We start from the raw sequence: 23590 nt of genomic DNA on the forward strand, positions 1-23590 counted from the left end.
TGAGTTCCAGAAAGCACCCCTGCCTTCGGTGTAGAGCATTTTCCGTAACCCTGAGAGAGCTTAATTCAAAATGTTGCATTCATTCAAAATGTTGCTTCATTCAAAGTGTTGCACTACACTAAGCTAGTCTGCAATAAGGCTTTTTTACAGGGCTTAAACATTAGAAGGGAAAACTGTGGAGAATTTTGGGGTAAAACCCCACACATTTATAGAAGTACACACAGCTCAGGACAGCCTGTGGAGAGGTGCTCGGTGCCTCAAGGGTTCTCTAGAGCAGGTCAGTGGAAGAAGGGAGAGCTGAACCTTGGAGCCAGCATGGAACCTGGAGTGTGGGTCCTGCTGTCCCACAGTGGTTCTACAGCCACAGATCCCATGGGACAATTTCCCCCATTCTGCCCTCCATTTGAGGTCTCCTTTGGCAAGATGTTTCTAGGCAGCATTCAGGCCCCAGCCTGTGCCTGATCCTACTGCAGTGGGGCTGTTGTCTTTCTAAAGAAGGGTTCCTTAAGATGGCGAATTTCCTTGCTTTTCCTGCGGTCTGCTGTTTCCTGTAACTCCCAGGCCATCAGGCCAAGGCCCTGCTGGATTGTCCTCCCAGACAGAGCAGCCTGGGGAGCAGCTGACTTCACTCAGCCCAGCCAAGCACAGCCAGTCTCAGCTGTTTCCTGCCCTGGGCACTCTTCAGCTCTGGGCTGATTCCTTCCAGCTGTGGCCAGCTTTCATTCATCATGCCTAAGCCATACTGGAGCTAGAAAATGTATCTCAGTCTATATGGTGAAAAACTCTGTGGAAGGGGGAAAGAACTCTATTGGCAAAGCCATCTGCTTCAAACAGAAAACCTCCCACTACAGCACCGTGAGAGGGCATGAACTTGGGAACAGCTTTCATCACCCAAAAAATGAGTAACTTGGAAACCTCCACCTTCATTCCTTTCTTCCGGCACAAGCTTTTTAAAAATTAACATATTCAAGAACAAGCGAAAAATAAGGACAAGAGACCTTATATATAGCGAGGTGTCATCAGAAATGTCTGTTGGAATATGGAAACTATAGAACAAACAGGGTTTTAATTTACCTGCATGTAGCAAAGCACTTGTTTCTGGTTCTCTTCACAGTGTTTGTTATTTAGAGGAAAAAAAGAAAAAAAAAAACGACTCCCCAAAACCCAACATTCCAATCATGCAAGCTTTCCCATCATGTCTCTGTAATTGCAATGATATTAAAGCCTTGTGTCTCCTGTGTGTACTGAGGCTACTTTCTCCCTGTCATTCTCCTACAGTCATATGAGTGAGAGGCTCCTGTAGATGGGTACTGAGTAAATTATATCAAGCTCCTCTAGTATCCAGCTTTATGGGCAAATGCAATTACTGTTCTAGAAAAAAAGCAGAGTGCCTTCTCCAAATGTTTCTCACTTCAGTAATGTATTATTCTGCTTCCAAGAACTGCATGGAAAATGGCAGACTGTGTTTGATCAAATGATTTAAAGAAATAGCAGGAGGCATGCAGTAAGGACAACCCAAGTACATAACAGAATGACTTGGCTGCATCTTCTTCCTACTTGTCTTGTAATAAGAATCCCTGGGCTTCAACTAGTCACTAAAGTACAACACTTTTTCATAATTTAAATCAAAGTCTAGAGGAAATAAAATATTAATATATTTTTTCATTCAAAACTCCCCAAGGCTCAGACAGGGTTTCTCCTGGAACTCTGAAAAGACCATAAGGAGACATAATTTGGTCTAATTTTATTATATCAATATTTCAGGAGTAAAAGTGCAGGCACAAAAGCTCAGTACAGGGATTAGTTTTATTTTGCAGGAACTCAAGTACAAATTCAGCTTTGCTTCTGTCAGATACAGTGTTAAAAATCAAAGAGACAGATACAAGCTGAAGCAGACACATTACACATTTCCTCTGTGGATTGTTTCTTGTGGAACAGGTGCTGATTTCTTTCTTTTCCTCCCAGATCCAAAGCCAAGCCAAGCCAGGCTTTCAGATTTGTCATACATGCATGTTGAAGATCTGTGTTATTAGCGAGTCTTTTGACAATGTATCAGCTTACAAAAAAGTTGGCAGCCTTAACTAAAAGCTAAGCTGATCATTGCCCACTAAAATAGCACATTTCTCAACCTTTTCTGTTTTGTTACATACATAAAACACGTACTACTGTTTCCTTCCTAACATAGCATCATAGAGTTTTCCAGTCCTCTTTACTTGAATCATTCCAAAGCCAGCTGCCTCCAGGAGCTTGCTGTACTCTGCTGCTGTTCGCTCTTTCCCTTCTGTCTGGACCAACATATTCATTGAATATAGCTGGGTTTCTACAGGCCCACTTTTATCTTCATTCAGAAGGGATTCAACCAGCAGTACTCCACCACCTGATGGAGAGAAGAGAAAGAAAACACACCCTGAGCAGTGAAAAGCTGAGCTATTTTTGAGCTTTTACTAGGACAGATCCAAAACTTACTTTCAGGAAGAAGCAATCTCTACATTAAGTCACATTTTAGCATCACAGGAGACAATGAAAGAGCCAAAGCACCAGAGCATGTCTTTGTTGTGTTGGTATTGACATCCCAGAGTTGAAGGGGGTGCTATGGCTGGGACAGAAATTTCCCATTTTCCCCAGCTGAAATTTACAGGACCTTACTGATTTTGCTTTGTAGGCAGTGCTTTTGAAACTCTGAGGCTTCATTGTGATGCTTAATGGGATTTTTTTTGTCATGTATACACCTATATAAACAACACCCAAAATTCTCAATCCTTACACTTCAGTCCTTGAAAGAGGAGTCCCTACAGAAGAGACAAGAACTGGAAGCCAGATAAAGAAATCCTGGACCGGGTGCTGTTTGTCTTAGCTGCACGTAGCTGGCTTAGGAAAAGCAAATGACTAAGCCCAGGAACTCCAGTACTGAAACTCTGTCATCCAAACTGAGCATCAAGACTGGTGTGATTCTGCTTGCTGATAGGTAACAGTCTCTCTGCTCTTCAGAGTTCACACCTACCAGGTTTGCAAGCTTTATAGACTTTTGCCAGCAGTTGTTTGCATTTGTCATCATCCCAATCATGCAGTATCTTGGATAAAATATAGAGTTCAGCTTCAGGTATTGAATCATTAAAGAAGTCTCCTGTAAAGCAAGAATACATGCATTATACAAATCCCCATAACACTGAGAGCTGAGTTATGCAAATATTTTCAGTTCTGTTTAATTCCAGACTTGCAATGTCCTTCAGACATATCAGACAGCAATGGAGGTACCAGGTGAAAGTCCTCTGTTGCACTGCATAGTGAGTTTTGCTCTTGATCAGTCTCAAGAAGATCTGAAACATTTAAAGGCAATAACTCATCCTGAAATAGACTGATGCACAGGAAAGCATTTCAGTTTTGGTTTTCTCCAATGAAAGAAATTCAAATTCATACTGCACTAAGGACATAGGTTCACACAGTTCCTATCATGAGAAAGAAGGAAAGAATCTTGCCTTCTCTAAGAAAGTTTTCAAAGATCTTTGGTAATCATGGAATTGCTTCATAAATCTGTAGATAAAAATACACATCTCCCACCTCGGAGCCCTAGCTTTGTTATTCCTTTTGTTTAGCTCCTGCTGTACTGCATTCAGCTTTTTTTTCTCAGCATTTTACTTTGTCATTTCTTCTCCCATTTTGTTGTATCTTTGTTTTTGTACACTCCCTTCCCTCCTCAAGGCTCCTTTTCTCTCTCTCAGCTTTGAGCAATTTTAAGCACTTCCAGCACTTTGAAGACTTTTGTAAACATTAAAAATGAGATCTCCCTATAGTAATTTTTCACATACATAGTACAAAGACTATGCAGGATCAGTGGTCTGGGCAAGAGGAATAGGAGCTAGCTCACCTACTTTCATGCTCTAAAATATCTTAGGACTTGAAGATCAATCAGTTTTGACTAGAGAAGGAAAAACCCTTCTTCAGAGCAGACCTGGCATCCCTCACATCTGCCAGGAGGTTTGCACAGGAGAAAAGGGGAGCGTTAGGAAAATTTATAACAAAGCATAGCAGATTTCAAAATTGCATGATGCTGGGTTTTTTGCTAATATACCCTTGCTCTTAAGAAAGGAAATAGTTCTCTTCAGGAATTAATGTTGCTGAATAACTGAGTTGTGTCTCTGACAGCTGCTGGTGGACAGCTGGGACAGCTGCAGAGCTGGGCTGTGGAGGCTGCAGCCTGAGACGCTGTCCCAATAAGGGGCAGCTGGGGACCTGAGCCTCCAGTATGACACCTCTGAGCTGAGCCAGGGCTCTGGAGCAACAGCTGGGACAACACCACACCACTGCCCACACTTACCTTCTTGGAAAGTGATCTGACGCTCCTCGGGGGAAACAAACTGTTCTTTGGCCACCTGCACAACTTTGGGCAGGTCATAAATTGTGACGGTAGAATTTGGATATAAAGAAACACACTCTTGGGCCAAAGCTCCTCCACCTCCTTTGGGGACAGTAAAAGAAGGTCAGTAGTGACACAAACCCAACCTGTTCAGTGACACCCCCATGAAAGTACACAGGCAACAGTGCATTCAGCCTCATGGAAGCTGGCAATGTACATTTGCACCCCTTGAAACAGCCCTTCCTATGTGTTGCTGGGAGGGAAGAGGAGGGACAGGAGAAGTCACCATATGTTCTGCAGGGAGGTCTGGGGCCTGCAGCACCCAGACTTGTGGGGTCAGCCCCTGCCATTACCACTCTTACACTCCCTCCTAGCCAGACCAGCTGCAGGTGCTGGAAGGTGAAAAATGAAAAACAGTCACTAAACCAGGCTCTGGGGAAGAAGTGAGGGAGGCCAAAGAGGGAGCCCACCTCGTCCTGTGAATCCTGGCAGCACTCAGCAGTGCTGGGACAGCAGGATGCTGCAGGATAAGAGGCTGCAGGCACTACCTCAACAACAGTGACTGAAGGGGAAGAAGGAGTCTAGTCAAGCAAGGCATGAAAAATGCTAAAGCTGCCACAATCACAAGGGGATGAGTGACTGCTTACATAAATCAGATGGTAGAGAAAAACATTCAGCTTCCTATCACTCTCACATTTCTGTTTTTAATCCAATCAAATCAGTAAAATTCTCCTTATATTGCTATGTCCTACTTTCCATTGTTTGTCCATCATTTAACATAGGAGTTGTTTTCCCCTGCAGAGCTTATAAAAGACAGTTCAGAGGCTTGTTAAAGAAGATCTTCTGACACTCACCTCCCAGGTCATAGATCTGCGTGAAAGGGGAAAGGTCAAATGCAGCAAGAACATCTCTGCCACATATACTCCATACTGAGTTCTGGCCAGCCATGAATTTTAACATTTCTTCATCTGATCTAGCAATGCAAACAGAGACAGCACAGAGAGAGGGTTCCTTACCACATCCTCAGAGATTCCTATAATATAACTGCTGCTACAGATTTTAGCTTAAAAAAAAATCTCTGGTTTTATTGACACAGAATATGTCTTCTTTGCATATAAACATACCTTGAATATTACTGTATCAGGAGTGTACAGCTATAAAATCATGCATTTAAATAGAGAATTAAGACTAGTGAAATCCAATAGTGTATTATGCTGTTCATTCTCAGAATTTCCAAGGGACTTTTTTTCCCTTCAACTACCATTGCCTCTGCCAGAGATCTGTGAGGTTTTTCAGATTAGGAGATTATATACTTCTATTCAAAATATCAGAGAGTGTCCCAGTAATTGATATTGTTGAGGAAGAAAAACATTGCATGATGCTGATGGTAGCAAATCTCACATCATCATATTTAATTGTCCTGAGCCATAATTAAACACATTAGTTTTATCCACAACAAGAAGAGTAAAATTTCTATAAATATTCTAATGATTACCTGTACATTGTTCCGAAAGGGTCTTTAGATGAAACACCAAAAGCTCTTTCATATTGGTTTCTTCCTTCTCTAAAATAGCAATTGAAAAAGCCTATGAGAGTGCTGATATATTTCTCAACCTCTCACAAGAATGACTGGTTCTTTTCAAGGTCAGGGTGGGATGGCACTTTGAGCAATCTGATCTACTGGGTGGCATCCATGTTAGGAAGGTTGGAACTAGATGATCTTCAGAGTCTCTTCCAACCCAAACCATTCTAGGAGTCTGTGATTTATGGGAGCACACCTGAGGTAAAGGTACAAGACTGATGAAATCCTCACCATCATCTACACCACGTTTGGTCATCAGTTGCATGGACAGGTGAGACTCCAGACCGTATTAAACTGCCCCTATAAACCTTTGCAACAGAAGGATCTTTAGCCACCACTACTCATTATTTACTTTGTTGATGCCACGTCCAGTAATATCCACTGTAATGATAAAATGCTTTACTGAAGGTGACACATAAAGAAATATGATTTCTAGATCATCTCTACAATGACAGGGAAAAGGAAAATAAGAACATACACAAATAGAAAACAAGGGGGTAAAAAAAAGCATACATATTGGCCATGTTACCAGCTGAATTATCTGTTGCTTTTAATTTCTGAGAACCCACCAGCATCTTTATTGAGCTCTTCTCCAGAAACACACCACTGAGAGCAGTGACACAGATGCTGCAAAGCACCAGACAGCACATAGCATTCCTCCTTACCTCACAGCATCAGCCAGGTACTGCCAGCACAAGTAGACTGTGTTGGAATAATACATCATAATATGATACTGAGACTTTGGACTTGATTTTGTAAGGTAGACATTGGAAATTTCTGTGTTTCTGTAGAGCGCTAAAGGGTAAAATAAATATATTTACTAACATATATATCACCTTGCGAAGTCTGTTGTACAGCTTGCTGTTTATCATCAGAAGATATCTATACAGCCAAAGACACAGCCACATTGCTTCTACAACCAAAGCCTTCCACTGCAATGAGCAGTGAGTGAGAGCTGCTGAAATCTGTGCTACCCCATTCAATCTAGGTAAACACCATCTCCCTACAATTACCTCCAGCCCCAAATATTTCTTCAAAGGAGAGAAAAACAATGCCTTTTAAAAAGTGTTATCATTTACATATAGGCTTCTGCTCTCAGAGGAAGCTTTTGGTGTACTCTATATAAGTGAGAATTCTTTGCAGACAAATCTTTTTTCTGATCAACAAGGTCAGCAGTGGGGGGAAAGTCCCCAAAACAGCAGGCCAGCCACACCTACCCTCCCTCAGTTCACTAGGACTGGATCTTCTGCAAACAGAATGTCTAAAGGACTCCCAGAAATCTCCCACTCCCTCCAATGCATCTGCAGTGGCATCACTCACCCACAGGACATGCATACCAAAGGAATATAAAAGAAGATCCTGCTTTCCCCAAACTCCTTGAGCAACAACTATAATCTCTAAAGCAGAGCATGCCAACACAAGGCAGAGCAGGGGACACAACTTGTGAGACTCTAGGTGGTCCTGACCAGCTGTCTGATGGCTAGAGATCCTTTCTGTCCAAGTGGATTCCATAATTCTGACATAAGGAAAAACTTTTATCACCTCTCAGTTCTGATCAATGACCTAAGAAAATAGTTCACATAATGGTAAAACCCTAAGAAAAACAAGACCTGTTTTAAATCATGCTGTTACCATCCACCCCGGCATTTTGTTTTAAGTTTAAAATCCTGCCCATACCCCAAAGATTTCTTGAGACAAGCTCCACAGAGCTTGTGGAGCTATCCTAAATATCTTCTTCAAAGTCACATGAGGCTCTTGTACAAAGACATTTAGGGATATTGAGCCCTGCACCTGTGTTTCATTTTATACTTGTGATCATGCTGGCATTTGCCTCCTCTTTCCTAAGAGTGATTCTCTCCTTCTTCCAGCTACATTAACTGACTTAGCATTTGGTATCAGCTTTTACCTCACTTTCAAAACCATCAGAGGTTTAAATCCTTCAATTTATTCCTATTCCTCTGCCTTTATTACCTCCTTCTTGTGTCATCTCTACTGCCAAGAGCTTCAATCCCACACAGGCATCCAGCAATCTTTTCATCCCCATGGTGCTGGCACCCAGACCTGCAGCAATGGCATCTGAAGACAGAGGCTTTCCTGACTCCAGAAGAAGATCAAACACCCCCAGCTCACAGGCAGTGAACATAACCTGGGAGTAGGGAAAGATGGGAGTGAGGGATGAAGTGAAAGCACAAAGCCTACTGCATTTCACAAGCTGTTTAAATAAGGAAAATATAAATTTAATAATATTTATTTCAGATAAACTTGTATTTCACATAAACAAGTCCAATTATTAAATTGTCATTTATCTGAGAACCAATATAACATACTATGAATGTAATGCACTCATTAGTTGTACTTTTTTTCCTTTTCCAGTGAAGCCAACCAATGCTTTTTTGCTTCCAAAAGTCCACATTTAGAGACCAGAGTTTGTGTGTAAATGTCCCTGCCTCTTCCTTAGTCTAGAAACACATTCTCACAATCTCCTAGAAAGAACAAAGGCAAGACTAGGTGGGGGTGCTTGTTGTCTGTTTATGTTTCTCTTCTTTAACTAAGGATCTAACACAGGCTTCAGTGAACCCTGGAGACTCTCTTATGGCTTGCAATAGGGGGAATATCCCATTCCATGGACCTTGTTTTCAGGGACTGATGTGAAGGACTACAGTGATCTTCCAGAAGCAGGGAGGTTCCTCTCATCCAGAAGAACTGCTTCATTTAACTGAACAAAATTGCCCAGTCTTTCCATAGAGTTGTGCAACTTCTCCAGCAACACTGGTCAACCTTCAGACAGACATAGCTAATCATACAAGAACCAACCATCTTTCTTTAGGTATGCACAGTCAACCTTACAAGTATCAGCCTATTATTGTGGTCACATAAACACTCCTGAAACAGTAAAAAAGACATCAATTTAATTGAATGCCTATATCTACAATCATTTGAGCTACAATGAGTCCTGTACAATGAAGCTCCTTTTACCCTGAGTAAGAACAGGGCTTAACCAAAGCTGAAGCTGTTTCTCAAAAACTGGTAGTACTAACAGTGTTAAATTGGAAAGCATTGGGCACTTCTTTTTTCAGACAAAGTGATTTTTCGTTACCTGTTTTTCCTCTCTTTATTGTCAGCTCCGCCTTTCAGGAGCTTAAGGTGCAGCTGTTTTTGCACAACCCAAAGAGCATTCCTTCTGTTACCATGTTGGCCAGAGGTGCAGCAAGGGATAATAGGAAAGTTAAGTAGTAAATGAGGAAAAAATCATCCACTGCACTGGATATTATAATATTATGCCCACGTGCTTAAGCAAATAACATCAACAAACAATAAGAAGAGTGGAATTACTAGTTTTGCCTTTGCACCTTAAAAATATGTCTGGGAAACCAGTCATTACAGCAGTGCTTTCACCTCTTCCAAAGACTTACATTTGGGACCTAAAGAGAATCCCTGAATATTTCTTTCTGCATAGTCTAAGAGTTATATTTCTTACCTTTGAGATTAAAAATCCATTGCTGTATTGCACAATGATTTGAGGATAGTCAGTGTCTTCTGGGGAACCCATCTTCCTTCTGGACTGAGACACAGATTTCCTGGCTCTCTGAATTTAAATAAGCTTCTTTTCACCAAACACAAAGCACACCAGCTGATCCACATAATCTTATTGCTTCTGAGAAACACACTGGTTACAAAACATGTTAGCTGAATTATTTGGCTTTGATGGGTCTTTCTACCTGGTTCAACTGTTTCTTTGGATCTTCCATCATCAAGTATTAGGCTAAAGGGGCAGTGTGGATTAAAGCTTGTATTGTCAGTTCATCAGTCAGCAACATGCTGGCACCTCAGAAGCACTTGAAAGCTTGTAACAAGCAAAACAGGAATCAGTACATAATTATACCAAGAACCTGAACTCAGTGCAGTGCACCAACATTCACAAACCAAAGCAAAATCTTACTTGGGACTTGAAACTTGCTGTGGGCACAGTCCAGGGGACCCTGGGCTGGCAGTAGGGTTCACCTCATCCCTAAGTGCAGAAGCAGCAAGTCCAAAGAGAAGCTGTAAGAATCTGTTGCTGTTTCCTTACTGTGATTAGTTTGCTCTGATGACGATCACTCAGATGAAGCCCTTGAGGAATTAAATCTACATTTTTTACTTTTCTGTATTTTGCAGGTCATCCCACTCACCCTGATACTACCTTAGAAAGGAATACCTGCAGCACCTCAGCAGGGGTGTCCTACTTGTACTTTGCCATGTTTTGACAGAGCAGGGTGGTGAGGGATGACAATACATTTTTACATTTTCCAGCTGATTACTACATTTTTTCTCCCCTTCTCTGCAAAACAAATCATGGGCAGCAGAAAGGCCTTGGAAAGGAACAATGAAATGACTGCAAAGTACAAGATGGGACATGGATTTTAACTTCACACAGGACATCCCCCATAGGTTTTCATCAGAAAATTAAACCCCTGGATTACTTCCCTGAAATCTCGCTGCCCCACTGTTCATTTCTCTGTCTCTTGCCCATCTCACCCTAGGGTAGATGTGGCAACATTCAGGTGAGGAAAGAACCTTCCATCAAGGAAAATACTCAGATTTGATGTCACATATTTAGCAAACTCCTCAGGAAACAATGTTAAATTAAACCTTATTTAGGTAGTACACTGAAGTCAAAATGTTACAAACCAGCATTTTTTCAGTGGCAGCTTTCTCCATGCATCAGATTTCACTGTATAATCTTTCTCTGAATCTGTACTTTCTAACTAAATTGCACATAATCACACATCACCAGCCAAAGTTAACTATTGTTAGCCAAAAAAAAATTAGGCAGTTGCATGAAAATTTTAAAAAAAATTCTCTTCTAAAGGCCAATTCTACCTGCTTCTGAGAAACTGGTGCAATTTCATGCAAGCTTAAGGATTTCCCACCCCTGGGAATATAACAGCTATCAGCCCCAGGCCATAAATACACTTCACTTAAGGCAAAGTTATATGATACATGAGTCTCCACTAATAAAATGACCACACAGTTGATTAAATACACTTGAAGTTGTTTTTCAATTATGACTAAATCTGTCTGTTGAGGATGCCAGTTATAATCATCTAATGGAATTACCACTAGTAGTTAGATGTAGGGAAGGAGGCTTGCAGATAACCCACACCAGATTGAAAAAAGCCACATGCAGTAGCTGTTTCTAAGTAAATTGCTAGTGAGGCTTAGAGTTTAAGCTCCTTTTAAGCTAGAAATGCATTCATGAAGATGAAATTGCAATGGCTTGCTTTCTCTGAAAACCCTATCAAGATTTCTCTCATAGGGCTTAGACCACATGCAGGCTAAAGCCCTTATTTTACCACGACAGTTCTATTTCAGTGATACATTTTTCTTTGTCTAAATGACTCACTACAGTCAAATGCTACACAAAAAACAATTATGTAATTTTTGCATAACATTTGAAAGTAAGAAATTATCTATGAACAAAGGAGGTTTAGCAAAATGAATGTGTCTGCCAGTGAGAAATGGCAGATGACACTATCTTCTCACACAAAACCTCCCTTGTAAGCAAAAACTACAAATCCTAGGGATGTGACTACGATGAGTTTCAATAGTGCCAGTAGGGAAACAACTGTGCCTTGCTACCATGAGTCTCTCTAAGTATACCCAGCTTATAACACATGCCCTGGAAGGGCCTTAAGGTAATAGTTTGCGGGCCTGTTTTCTAGCAATCCTAAAAAACCAAGATAATACCATACTTTTTCTTTGAAGTAGAATATCAAATTTTAAATGCTCCTTTCCTTCTTTCTAGCTTCTAATCTCATATTTTACAATAGATGCATTTTCCTAGTAACATGACTATTATTTCCATCACTTTTGACACCCACCAATTTTATCTTTTTCCTGTTTTCATCACATATACTAACAGCAAACATTTGGAGTGGACACAAAAACCTGTATATCCAGCCCATTTTCTATTTTTTTCCTGTTTTCATCACATATACACAAACATAACAGCAAACATTTGGAGTGGACACAAAAACCTGTATATCCAGCCCATTTTCTAAGCAAACCCTCCCTTCTCTTTAGATTCACTTGCAGGAGAAACTCTGAGAACATCTTTTAAAGTGTATCTCAGGCAATCCAGAGTTGTTCTTGGTTTAACTTGTGGACTGCAAATAATCTCTCAACAAATAATTCAACTAAATCATAGAGATTTCTATGAGAGGAAAGTCCCAGCAGATAAGAGTGATAGTCTTCCTGAGGACATCCAGCTACATCAGCTGAAAGTGATAAATGCAGAAACTTTAGAGAGAGAGAGAGAGAGAGACAGATGCAAACAGAAAATCAAGATGGATAGCAGCTGAGGCAGGCTCTGATTTCAAAATTTGCTTGTGTTCTGTCAAGCATCACAAAGGAAAACCATGGATACACAACTGCCTTAAACAGGCCATTTTAGAGGCTTGGCTTTGTTGGAGATGGCAGGAACACCTTCCTGCCCAGGGGAGGTGGTGCATAAATTTTTCATTTTGCCTTGCTTGTGCATGCAGCTTTGGCTTTACCTTTATATTGTGTTTATCTCAATCCATGAGTTTTCTCACTTTTACCCTCACAATTCTCTATCCCATCCCACCAGGGGTGTGTGAACACCTGCATGGAGTTTAGTTGCCAGCTGCAATAAATCATAGCAGCAAGACATGTGCAATGAACAGAAAAGATTTTTCCAGCCCTTCCTTTTTACAGGGAAGTAGAAAGTAAAACACACCACTAGGCAATTCCTCAGTACGTTCATGAACATATGTCCAGGATCACATGCAGAACTGCAGGGAAAATCTAATCTGAAGGTGTTCAATCCTTATTCAGACACTTGGCTGGCAGTGCCTGGGAGTGACACCCCTTCATATCATCCTACAAATAGTCCAATATCACGGACAGCTCACCTGAACCTCCAATGCAGAGCAGCTAGAACTCACCTGGCAGGTGGTATAGTGCACATGCAGCTAGATTAGTTATCAATTAGAGAGCAATTCTAATCAGACTTAGCTCTTCAAAAATTTCATAACATATGCTATGGCAAAGCATTAACCTGAGCTAACCTATGAATTCTCTTTTTTGTCAGGCAGCAGGAGATTCAGGTGAAGCATGTGAGGGGGTACCAGACCAAATTGATTTTCTGTGCTGCGACTAAAGAAGAAAGGGTGGTGGTGTACATCACTTCAAACAAGCCTCAAGAGCCCAGTATTAGATTAATATAGGACACTTAATTTATTCTGTGCATCCATTTCTGAAGCATCAACCCACTTCTGAAGCATCAACAGCAACCAGATTGCTGCTTTATACAAACACCAGAGACAACTGCAAATTTACTGTGAAGCAGCCAACGATACCTCCCGCAAATAATATGTTTATTAGACTTGGGAAAGGCCAATCAACAGAATGCAATGTAAGCTTACTGAAACGAGTGTTGTATTCAGAAGAACCAAGCCTCAGAAGCAGGATACCAGATCAAGACACAGGCAATGCATAATAAACACAAATTAGATGTGGCCAATTCTGTCCACATATTTATAAATTAAGATATTTGCCAAACTAGTTGGTTTAATTGCTGTCTTATATAGAATGTAACAACATCTCTAGCTCTGCTATCAAACATGAGCAGCCACAATAGTCTGTTATAAGATCCTATACAAGAACTGCCCTAAAGCTGACATTGGCGCAAAATCCAGGAAGTCCTGATCACCAATCGACACTCACTAGTTTGTCTTTATAGCCTTGTGGCACTGATAGAATCTTGCATTCACAATTTTGGGAGTGACTGCAAAAATTCCCCTTTTCTCTGTCAGCTTTAAAGATGATGCTTCCAGATAACATATTTTTATACACATATCTAGTTATGCCAATGTCTGCATTTTAGGACACTGAATAGATTACTCTACAAAGGTAGAGACAATTAGAAACAGGATTTGGATATGGTTACAGCTTTGGTAATAATTTTTACTAATATAAATTACTGCTGGCAATTTGACTCATACATTATCAAAATTCATTTACCACAGTGTGCAGTAATCAGATGGAAAATATCATGCTGATGTTGAAGGGCTTTGGCCTTGCTGTTGTAGCAAAGCTGTCGTTTGAGTAAGCTGCTTCCCAAGCCACCTAGTGCAGGCTGAGGCCAGGAGATAAAAAGAAAATTGCAGGTCAAAAGGCTGGTATGTGCAGAGGCTCATCAGCCTTCAGACAGATACAAGAGGAGACATTCCTTAAGAATAAAACAGGACTGTGCAGTAACGCTGCCCATAGCAACAGGAACTTAGATTTCTTACCCCTTTGAGACTCCTGTTCTTCTTTGCTTCACAAGGGCTGCAGAAAAACCACTAGTTGCCACTGCCAACAGCTATGACAGGGCAGCAGCACATGCAGAGAGCACATGCACCAGTTCCTGCCCAGAAAATGGAGCTCAAGAGCATTGGCCCACCAACTTCCTACACTCTTCAGCTCAGACCTTGCTGAAGGCAGTCTGTGATTTGCAGGGTTCACACCTCCAACAGGAAGAGGTCACAAGCTCCCTTGTATCACTAGATGATTAGTACGCATCCTCAAGAGCAAAGATCCTTGATCCTGTCCTTCTGGCAAGGACATAAAGGAGACATCGTGGTGTCAGTTGTGAAATCTCTCCTGGAGCAGAATACAACTGAGGTGCATTCTCACAATTGAGAAAACTCTCCTCCTGTCTCACCATGTGAGTTAAGAATGATCAAGAATGACAGCAGAACACTGGAATAAACACTGGGCATTTCTTGGAACTCAGTACATGAAATAGGGCTCAGAGGTCTCTTTCCCTGCTGCCTAGACTTCCCAGCAGGCAAGAAGAAGAACACAGGGCTATAGCATGAAGTTGCCCAATCCATGGTTTAACAGGATTTACACGCTGTATTTATACCACACCAATCATGTTCACTGGGGAAATTTTTCCACTAGTGAAGGAAATAACCTACCAGTTAAGAGTGAACCTGAGCTTTCCCCAGCAACAAAGCCTGATTTTAAACTAAGCTTAAATTGACAAGTATGACTGCCTGACACAAGCCAAGAAGCTGAATGAGTTCTTGACTTTGCAAGGGAAGAACTACAGATTTTGGAATGACACAGAAGAAACAATCCCCTCCCTTGAACAGATGGCAACACTAAGTGGTGTGCCCCAGGACACAGCTGGCCCTCCCGGCTGACAGGCCGCACTGAAACCCACCTTCAATTTGCCAGCCATCACAACCCCCATGGTCCCTTTCTGCAGGGCTGCTCTCCAGCGTCTTGTTCCCCAGTCTGTGTGTACATCCAGAGCTGCCCCATTCCAGGTGTAGAATCCAGCACTTGCCCTTCGTATGGCTGGTGACTGCCCAGCCCCCTGATTTGTCTATGCCACTCTGCCTTCGAGGGACACAGCAGCTCCTCACAATTTAGTGTTATCAATGTCTTACCTTTTCTGTCCACAGCTAGTAACTACAAAGATTTAAACAGCATGGTCTAGTAAGAAACAAACCCACATGGATTGTGCAAATAAAGCAAACAAACTCAGCCAAGGATCCAGCTGAGCTGCAGCACTAATGTGCTTCTCAGACACTCCAGGAAAAGGGCACACTTTGATTTCATGCATCACTGTGAGGAAAATGGCATTTGAAGGCTGTAGTTAAAGAGCACACATCCTGCTGAATTAAGAGTTGACATATGTGTAACATAACAGGACCATCAAGAGAAGCTGAACTTCATTATTCAAATGTGCTGAGTGATGCTTTCAACGAACACGTTCTTAAGACAACACTTCTGCAGATTTTAATATACTGACACACGAAAACAGCAACTTCAGTTCACTGGAAACAGTTTTCTTTTTAATTTTACCATAAAAATGCAAAATAAACTCTTTCACTGTAACATTATAGCTTTTAATATTCCTGAGCTGCATTTTAAAAGCAAAGTATTCTTAAATGGATTTAACAAGAGACACTGCAGCCTTACTTTTCAACAACACAAGTAAAAATAATTTAGCAAGAAGGCCCCTTTTTCAATACAATGTTTAGCTCTTTATGTACCTGAAAAAATGTTTCAAGTAGCCCTATGCCACCTGAAATAATTACAAAGCCAAATATGTCAACAAAATATCAGAACAACTTTCAACCATTTTACGACTGCTTGTTACTTCCTACACCAGATGTGCTTCTCTTACATGGAAAGTATTATACAAAGGCATTACAAGCCAGAATAATTTGGGCCACAAAGCTTGGCATCATACAGACATATGAAGGAATCAAAGCAGTTTAAAAGGTATCCTGCGTAACTTTATAATCAGTTTTAAGAAAAAATAATAAAGTCTTGCTATACATCTCAATCAATAAAAACTCTACTTTGTTAAACATGATTTCATTGAATGTACCAGGAAACAATTTAAACCAAATCTGTATGTAACAGCTTGTCACCTCTGAAGTTCCTATAACTGGCACCCATGTATTTCTTAAGCCAAATTAGGTGATAAAAACTAAATACACTAAAATTAAGGTTTAGAAAACTGAAACTGAAGAAAACAGGTTGGCTTTTAGCACTTTAGGAACTTCAGCACAAGCACAATTATACCTACATTGTGGTAGAAACCTAGAAAGAGACAACAAAGAAAGGAAGATCAAAAAAATGAGGCATCTCTTTTCTTGATTTCGAGGACCAGATGCAAGCTAAGAATTGGTCGAAACAATTGTGTTTTCTCTAACAGTCACACCCATGAGGTCTGGTGTCCAATTCTGTGGCCCTTTTGTCCTACCAGAGCCTTTCAAAGGAGCCAAGGCCTCCACTACCCACTCTAAGTACTCCTTTGACTACTCAATGATCACCTCCGGTGTCTTCGTCTCCTGCTCACGCTTCTGCGACTCCGACTCCTTTCTCTTCTGTCCCGCCTCCGTTCCCGACTGCGGGTTCTCCTGTAGCGGGAACGCCTGGGGCTTGCGCTTCTTCTCCGAGGACTGCGGCTTCGGCGAGGGCTGTAACTTCTGCTGGAGTGTCTGTAATACCTCCTGTCCCTCCTATGCTTTTCATCCCGGTGACTCACATCTCTTCTGTGTCTGCTGCGCTCCCGTCTACCCTTACTCTCATCACTGTTTACGCTGCTACATGAATGGCTCTTTCTTCTCCTTGGCTCTGTTCCACGTTTGTCCTGCTCACAGGGAAAGTCCTTCTTGCAAGTGTTCTGGTCATACCTAGGGAGGCTCTTCTGGTCCTGGTTATCGGCGGGAACACATGAAAGTACCCCCGAACCCCTTTTGTCAGAACACCTCTCAGAGTTTGTAGTATGAAGATTCTGTCCTTCTTTGACATGAACTTTGTCGTGAATGTTGCCATTTAAGTACTTGCATTGAGTGTTTACACTTTCAGGGGATGCTACTTCTGTTTGAGAGCCAGGAGCCAGTTTGCCTGTAGCAGCCTGCCATGAGGTAGAAGTGATGCAGCTGGATGACACAGTGTGAGGAACAGCACTAGGGCTTTTCAGAACATCAGTCTGAGATGCTTCTGTTTCTTCTTTGTTTTGATTAACTGCATCCATTTTCTTGCTCAGAAGATTGTTCAGTAGTTTCTCCCTCAGTTCCTTTTCTTTTCTCTGCAACCCCAGTGCTCTCTCTTTTTCCTCTTCCACACGTTTAAGCTCAGCCTCCTGGAGCCTCCGTCTCTCCTCTAGCTGCTGAAGACAGATCTTTTCTTCATTCTGTTCTTGCTCCAAAAGCTTTACTGTCTGAAAGACAGTCAAAGGGAAGAGTAAACAAAAAATACCTGCTCCTGCTTCCAAGTTACAACATAACACAAAGGCAGTAAAGTGGCAAGAAAATAAAATCTAACCAACAGAACTTAACCATTCCAAAAGAAAATGGTGCTTCCTTTTCAAAGGGAAAAAAAAATCAAAACAAATCAATCAACAAATCCCACTAATCCAAAACTGCTCTAAGTTGAAACACTATTTGCCCACAATTCTTGAGAGAAAATTTTGTCTTCATGGCTCCTCAATATAACAAAAGTAACATGTGAAATCTGCAGTACTGAAGTACATTTATCAGGGTCAAAACTTGAAAGTTTCAGTCAAATTTAAAATTTCAAAATTCAGTCAAATTGAAAATGTTTTTAATTTTATTGAAAAGAACTTCTTTTAGATGTTTGCTATCTGTAGCTTGTAGATGACTTTACAATAAGTCCACAAAAACAGCAAGTAATTAAATGGACAATTATTATGTAGAAACCAACTGTCGTTTTGTCAACCACTTTAAAAACTCATGATACTGGAAAAAGTTCAAACCTTTTTCTATTCTGACCTAGTCAAGTGACTTAGTATAGACCTCAGAATTCTCTAAATGAGAGAAACACACTCTCTTGTTTCATCAATCTATTGCACAGCTACAAAGTTAAAAAGCCTGCAAAAGGCATTTCTCCCTTCTTCTAATATGTAGCCGATCTGTACATAGTACTGTGAGTTCAAAAACACTCCTGAAGTGCTCTGGCATCAAGAAAAAAAACCTGTGCTTTACCATAGAGCTTTTTGTTTCTACAGAAAATATTTCACATTCAGTACACCCTAATACGATTTTATCCAAGTCTTAAGCTTCAATGTTTCAGTGAAAAAAATAACAATATTGTTAGAGAGAGAGGATCTAACATTTGAAACCTCTGCTGACAGTACTTTTCCTACAGAAGAAACATTCTGTGCATTTCAAACATTGACTAATGGAAGTTCAATCTCTGAAACTGCAAAGAACAGTGAACAGAATTGCTGCGAGGCAGATGGGAAACTGCATCTAAATCAGAATTAGAAAAAGAGTCTTGCATCTTATCCTCTGTGGTTAGCTCACTTCATCATGCTCACACGTTCTTCTACTAGACTTAAGAAAACCTGACAATTTACAGATAAAAAATGCTATTCAGGACTATAGATTCAAGTTCACTTTTCATTTACCTACAAGTGCATATCTTACCAAGAGAGAAATACTGTTTCATTGTGCTTTTCTGAAATTTTGGTCTAAGGAACAGCAGGTGCAGAGGTAGCAAACCTTGTTTTTAATGAACAGAGCTCCCCACCTCCTCTCAAGCCAGCAAAGGGCTTTTTTCTGTTGGGTTCTTCATTAGCTTCTGAAATAAATATTGAAATTACCTTTGCTCTGCTTAGCAGTTCTGCGATTAGTCTAATGGACTGAAGATTTCTCTGAGCTAACAGGAGCTTCCTTTCTTCCAGCTTTATCTTCTCTTGAAGTTTTCTCTGTTCTTCAGCTTGAAGCTTTTCAAGTTGCTTTTTGTTTCGTCGAACTTCACGATCTTTCTGTTTCTGTTCTCTCTTGCGCAACTTCTCTTCTCTTTTTCTCTCTCTCTCGTATTCTTCAAGCTCTCTCTGCTTCCTAAAACGAGTAAATATTTTTGCCTTATGTGGGCAAAGCACAATTTCAAACTCCTACTATATGTACATTTTACACTTCAAGTAAATTTGTTTCTAAATAAGTCATGTTGATGAAGAACAAAAGTAGAAAACTGAACATTTAAACTTGTAACAGCAAACAATCATATTCTATTTATTTTTAACAAGCTGGAATTCAAAGAAAAAAATGTCTACAGCAAATAATTGTTTTTTGAACTTTGACCAGAGGCAATAACAATGCATGAGGCAGCTGGGCAGAGAATTATCACAGCCAGAAGACTATCAAGCCAACAAATGTGTCCAGTGGTGGTGGGTTTTATTTCTGTGATTAGGACAAAATAGTAGCTTTTGTTAAAGGCCTCTGAAACGAGGTGTGTCATGGCAAGACTTTTAGGAAATTGAATATTTTGCAGGTTTAATACTTTGAACTGAACATAAGCATAAGCATAAGTGGTAAACTAGGGACCACTCAGCTTTAAGTGCTTCATTTTAGCTACAGGCAACTTGTGTTTACTTATTTCTATCTTTTGATGCTGACATGAAAGAGCAGTTTTCTTATGCCTGATTGTTAAAACTATAACTGAACAACAAGCGCTAAATACCTTTCTTCTTCTTTTTGTTTTTCCTCAGCTTCTTTCTCTTTACGTTTTTGTTCTTCTCTCTGCTTTTCAAGCTCTTGAAGCTTTTGCCTTTCAAGTTGACGCTTCTTAATTGACGCATCACTGAGGTGTTTTGTTGAGTCAAAAGAAACCTGTACATGACACAATTGAAAACAGGTTTAAGGAAACAGAAAAAAAATCAAAAATTACAACCTGACAGTTTTAACTTAGACCTTGGTGTAAGTACAATCACATGTGTAAAACCTTCTTCAAAACAAAGGGAAGGTGCTTTCTCTGTGTGCCCAGAGAAAGCACCACCTATTCTAATCAGGTAACTGGGTACTAAATGTGTGCACACATGTAGCAACATCAGATACCACTTCTGTGTCTCACAACCAAAAACAAATCCCCGTGTGGCTGAGGCTCTGTCTGTCCCATGTTTTCAATGTGTCAGAATGGGCATGTACAGAACTCTTAATTAATGCAAGCTGTTAGGGACTGTACAGCACTATGTAAAAATAAGTTTAAATAAAGGCCTTCCTTTCTGGCTGAAAGTGTGATCCTTAAATTCAGCAGAAGACATAGCTCTACAGCATTCAACACCTGGTTCACGCCTCCCCACCAGTTCTAAAACCAAGATTCCCAAATTGAGGTACATTGGGCAGAAGATCCCAAGTCCTAGGAACAGAAAGAAAAGAAAGACACACACATCTGAAAAATGAGACTTCAGAGGCACTCAGCTTCCAGGATATATGAACACACCTTGGTCACGTCCAGCTGTGTGCTGGAACAGGACACCACCAGACATGACAGCCCTGGTGTCCTAATCTCCAATTCTAAGTGCAGGCAGGCAGGGATCTATAACACATTTCCACAGACCCATGGTCATTGAACCATAGGACAGAGAACACGGAGCACAGCCTCTGCAGGTTAATCTACTCAGGCTTTAGACAAAATGATGTTTCATTAACAGACTGAACGGACAAATAGGCACAAACAGACAAGGTGTTGATGACCTTGTATGACAGAGAGCTGCTGTCCTGAAAAGGCAGCTGCCAGGAAGGCATGACTCTTCTTGCACAGCCATACTAAATTTGGGAACCCTGATCCCTGCACGTAAATGACAGGTTGAGTTTCACCAGGTCAAGGCACAAGTCTCTATCCCACAACTGACAAGCTTTGATAGCAAGGTAAAAGATTGCAGTATTTTATTTACACTGACTAAACTACAATTTGAATAAATATCTTCATGCTCCCATATTGCACAAAGGAATACTCAAGGTTTTTTTCTGAAATACACTCCCTGGTTTGATGAATGACTACTGAGCATCCCAAAATACATCCACAAACATTTCACTCAACCCATATGTAAATGCACAGACCACTCCCAAAGAGAGTAAGTTTTCTTGAGGCTGTGCTTTCAGAAACACTCCATCTGAACAGACTGCCTTGCTCCCTCCTGTCACAGGTGTAATTTCTAAGACAATAAGGTTACAGAAAATTACTTCTGGAAAACTCTGTATGTAAATATTAAGAAATAAGCATAGGAAAATTACAGGAAGCTGTGCTACAAATGAAAATTATCATTTAAATTTCTGTGGGGCCTTCCTGTATATAAGGTACACTGACTATTAACTGTGTATTTCCCAGACCAGACAGACAACATGCTACGATGAAGTTTAGTTCTGACCTTTGACTGGTAGACCCAGCTATCAATGCAGGGTGAAATTCTCCCCCAAAATGTCTCTCATGTGAAAGAATAATGCACTTTACAGTCAATCTTTGGGTGAAATTTGTCTGAACTTGTTCAGAACTGGAATTTTAAGTGAAATCGTGATTTATAAATACATATTATTTTTTAAAGAAATTTAGAAAATCGTGTTCATAAACTTGATCTTTCCACCAGCAGTTCTCATTTCTAGAATTTTCTTATTAAGGAAAAAAGCAAAACCCCACTCACTTTAGTTATATAGTCTAACAACGCATTTTTCTACCAACATTTTCCTTTGAAAATTGTACTATGTCTGTCCCATAAAGCTATATTAATGCTGTCAATGTCACCTGTTGCCATCACTGTGGTACACAGACAAAGGCTTCAAGCACTATGGAAATAACATTTAGTTGTACTCAGACCTTCATGTGGGTTCCCACACAAAAGGCTGCAGTCTCTCACCTTTATATTGCAAGCCACTGCTTTGCCATCATCGCCCTTGTACATCAGCTTCATCCCTCGCAGGGCATTCATGGCCTCGATGAACCCTGCATACTCCCGGTACTGAACATAGGCTTCAAAGTTTAAATGGCCTCCAAAGCTGAAAGTGTGAAAATTCCTCCCAGTCATTTCTTCTCTGTAAGGGTCCAGCATGGGTATGTCCACATTACGGATTTCTCCAAATTTCTGGAAAACTTTTATAAGGACTTCTTCACTTGGCTTTTCCGAGCCAGTCTCCTTTGCTGCAAACCACTTACAAGGCAAACCCTCCAAATGAATAGTGTCTGGCCTTTCCCCAGGCAAGGTTTCGTTCATATCTTTTGCATCACGGAAAAATGAGTCCCAGTCATGTCTGGTAGGAAAGTCAATCTTGTATTCTGCGGCACGCACTTTCAAAATGTCAGAGAAGCCGCTCAGCTTTATTGTTTTGCCATCAAGGCACGCCAGAAAAGATTTAACCAAACTTTTGTTCTCGACCTCTCCTTCAAACCTAATGAAATCCATTGTGCTTTTAGAAATCCGCAGAGTGGAAAACTGATGAGTTTGCACCATCCCCTTCAATCTTTCCATCACTTCCCAGTTCGAAATGGATTTTCCCGGTTGCTTCAGCTGAGGAAGTGCCACACTGATGGTCATTTTTGTAATGGGTTTAAGGTATAACCCACAGGGAGCACAGAGCTCTACAGCTTCTGATGTATCATGAACTATTGTTGCAGCAGCCATAACAAAGAAAAAGCATAGGATAAAAAAATAAAAGATGCAAGTTTAAGTTGCAGGCCAACAGTACTCAAATAAAATAGCCCTTATCTATAAATAATTTAATTCTTTGGCGATTTAACCATTCCCAAGTTAAAACGATGTCTCTTAACACAAGAGTGAATTAGATAATTACAACCGAGTAGTACAAACATCTTAAATTACTTTACAACCTCTAGCCTATAAGTAATTAAATCTCTGTAAGGCCTCTGAATAGAAAACTAGAAGCTGATGACAGTCTTAGGAATACATGAAGTTGGTATGTGATTGCTCAGAAAGCAGCTACCCTTTCTCAGGAGGGAAGGGACTGGCGGCGCGATGTCACACCGCTCCCCAATCTACTTAACAACCAGTGAACCCCAGCAGGCTGGCGCCGAGGCGGATCTCACGTTCCCCGGAAGGAAGACCTGGAAAGTGTCTGCAACGAGAGAAAAGCGCCCCTTTTATTTAAAAGCCCGAAGCCCCACCGCCCCTCCCTGCGGGCAGCGCCGAGCAGGCTCCGCAGGACAAGGCTGGGAAACACCGCGAATCACACCGGAGCCAGCGGCCACGGCCGGCAGCTGCCCCCGGCGGGCGGAGCCCGGGCGGCGGGGGGCCACCCCGGGAAGACGACAGCGGGAAAAGCGCACCTCGCCGATGGTCCACTCGCAACGCCCGCCGCGGGCTCTGCGTCGCCCGGCAGGCAGAG

The 23590-nt window shown here is 41.1% G+C and overlaps 2 protein-coding genes across 3 annotated transcripts; both read right to left on the reverse strand.

Annotated features, from left to right (window-relative positions):
* Nucleotides 1-2162: 2162 nt before the first annotated feature.
* On the reverse strand, nt 2163-9486 carry ASMT (acetylserotonin O-methyltransferase). Its single transcript, XM_041422131.1, has 8 exons — nt 9415-9486; nt 7908-8082; nt 6602-6731; nt 5850-5918; nt 5209-5327; nt 4316-4456; nt 3002-3124; nt 2163-2377 (listed from the first exon to the last, which is right to left on the reverse strand). Exons 1-8 carry the CDS (start codon nt 9484-9486, stop codon nt 2163-2165), a joined length of 1044 nt encoding a protein of 347 aa, XP_041278065.1.
* A 6282-nt stretch (nt 9487-15768) lies between these two features.
* On the reverse strand, nt 15769-23320 carry AKAP17A (A-kinase anchoring protein 17A). Of its 2 annotated transcripts, XM_041422139.1 has the most exons (5): nt 23189-23320; nt 22108-22850; nt 19938-20086; nt 19078-19318; nt 15769-17673 (listed from the first exon to the last, which is right to left on the reverse strand). In XM_041422139.1, exons 2-5 carry the CDS (start codon nt 22780-22782, stop codon nt 16777-16779), a joined length of 1962 nt encoding a protein of 653 aa, XP_041278073.1. In that variant the 5' UTR covers nt 22783-22850; nt 23189-23320; the 3' UTR covers nt 15769-16776. The 2 variants fall into 2 exon arrangements, with proteins under 2 accessions (XP_041278073.1, XP_041278072.1); XM_041422138.1 differs by lacking the exon at nt 23189-23320 and having other exon boundaries at nt 22108-22964.
* Between the last annotated feature and the right edge of the window lie 270 nt (nt 23321-23590).

Source organism: Onychostruthus taczanowskii, unplaced genomic scaffold, assembly GCF_017590055.1.
Source record: "Onychostruthus taczanowskii isolate IOZ18803 unplaced genomic scaffold, ASM1759005v1 scaffold71, whole genome shotgun sequence".
Lineage (NCBI taxonomy): Eukaryota > Metazoa > Chordata > Aves > Passeriformes > Passeridae > Onychostruthus > Onychostruthus taczanowskii.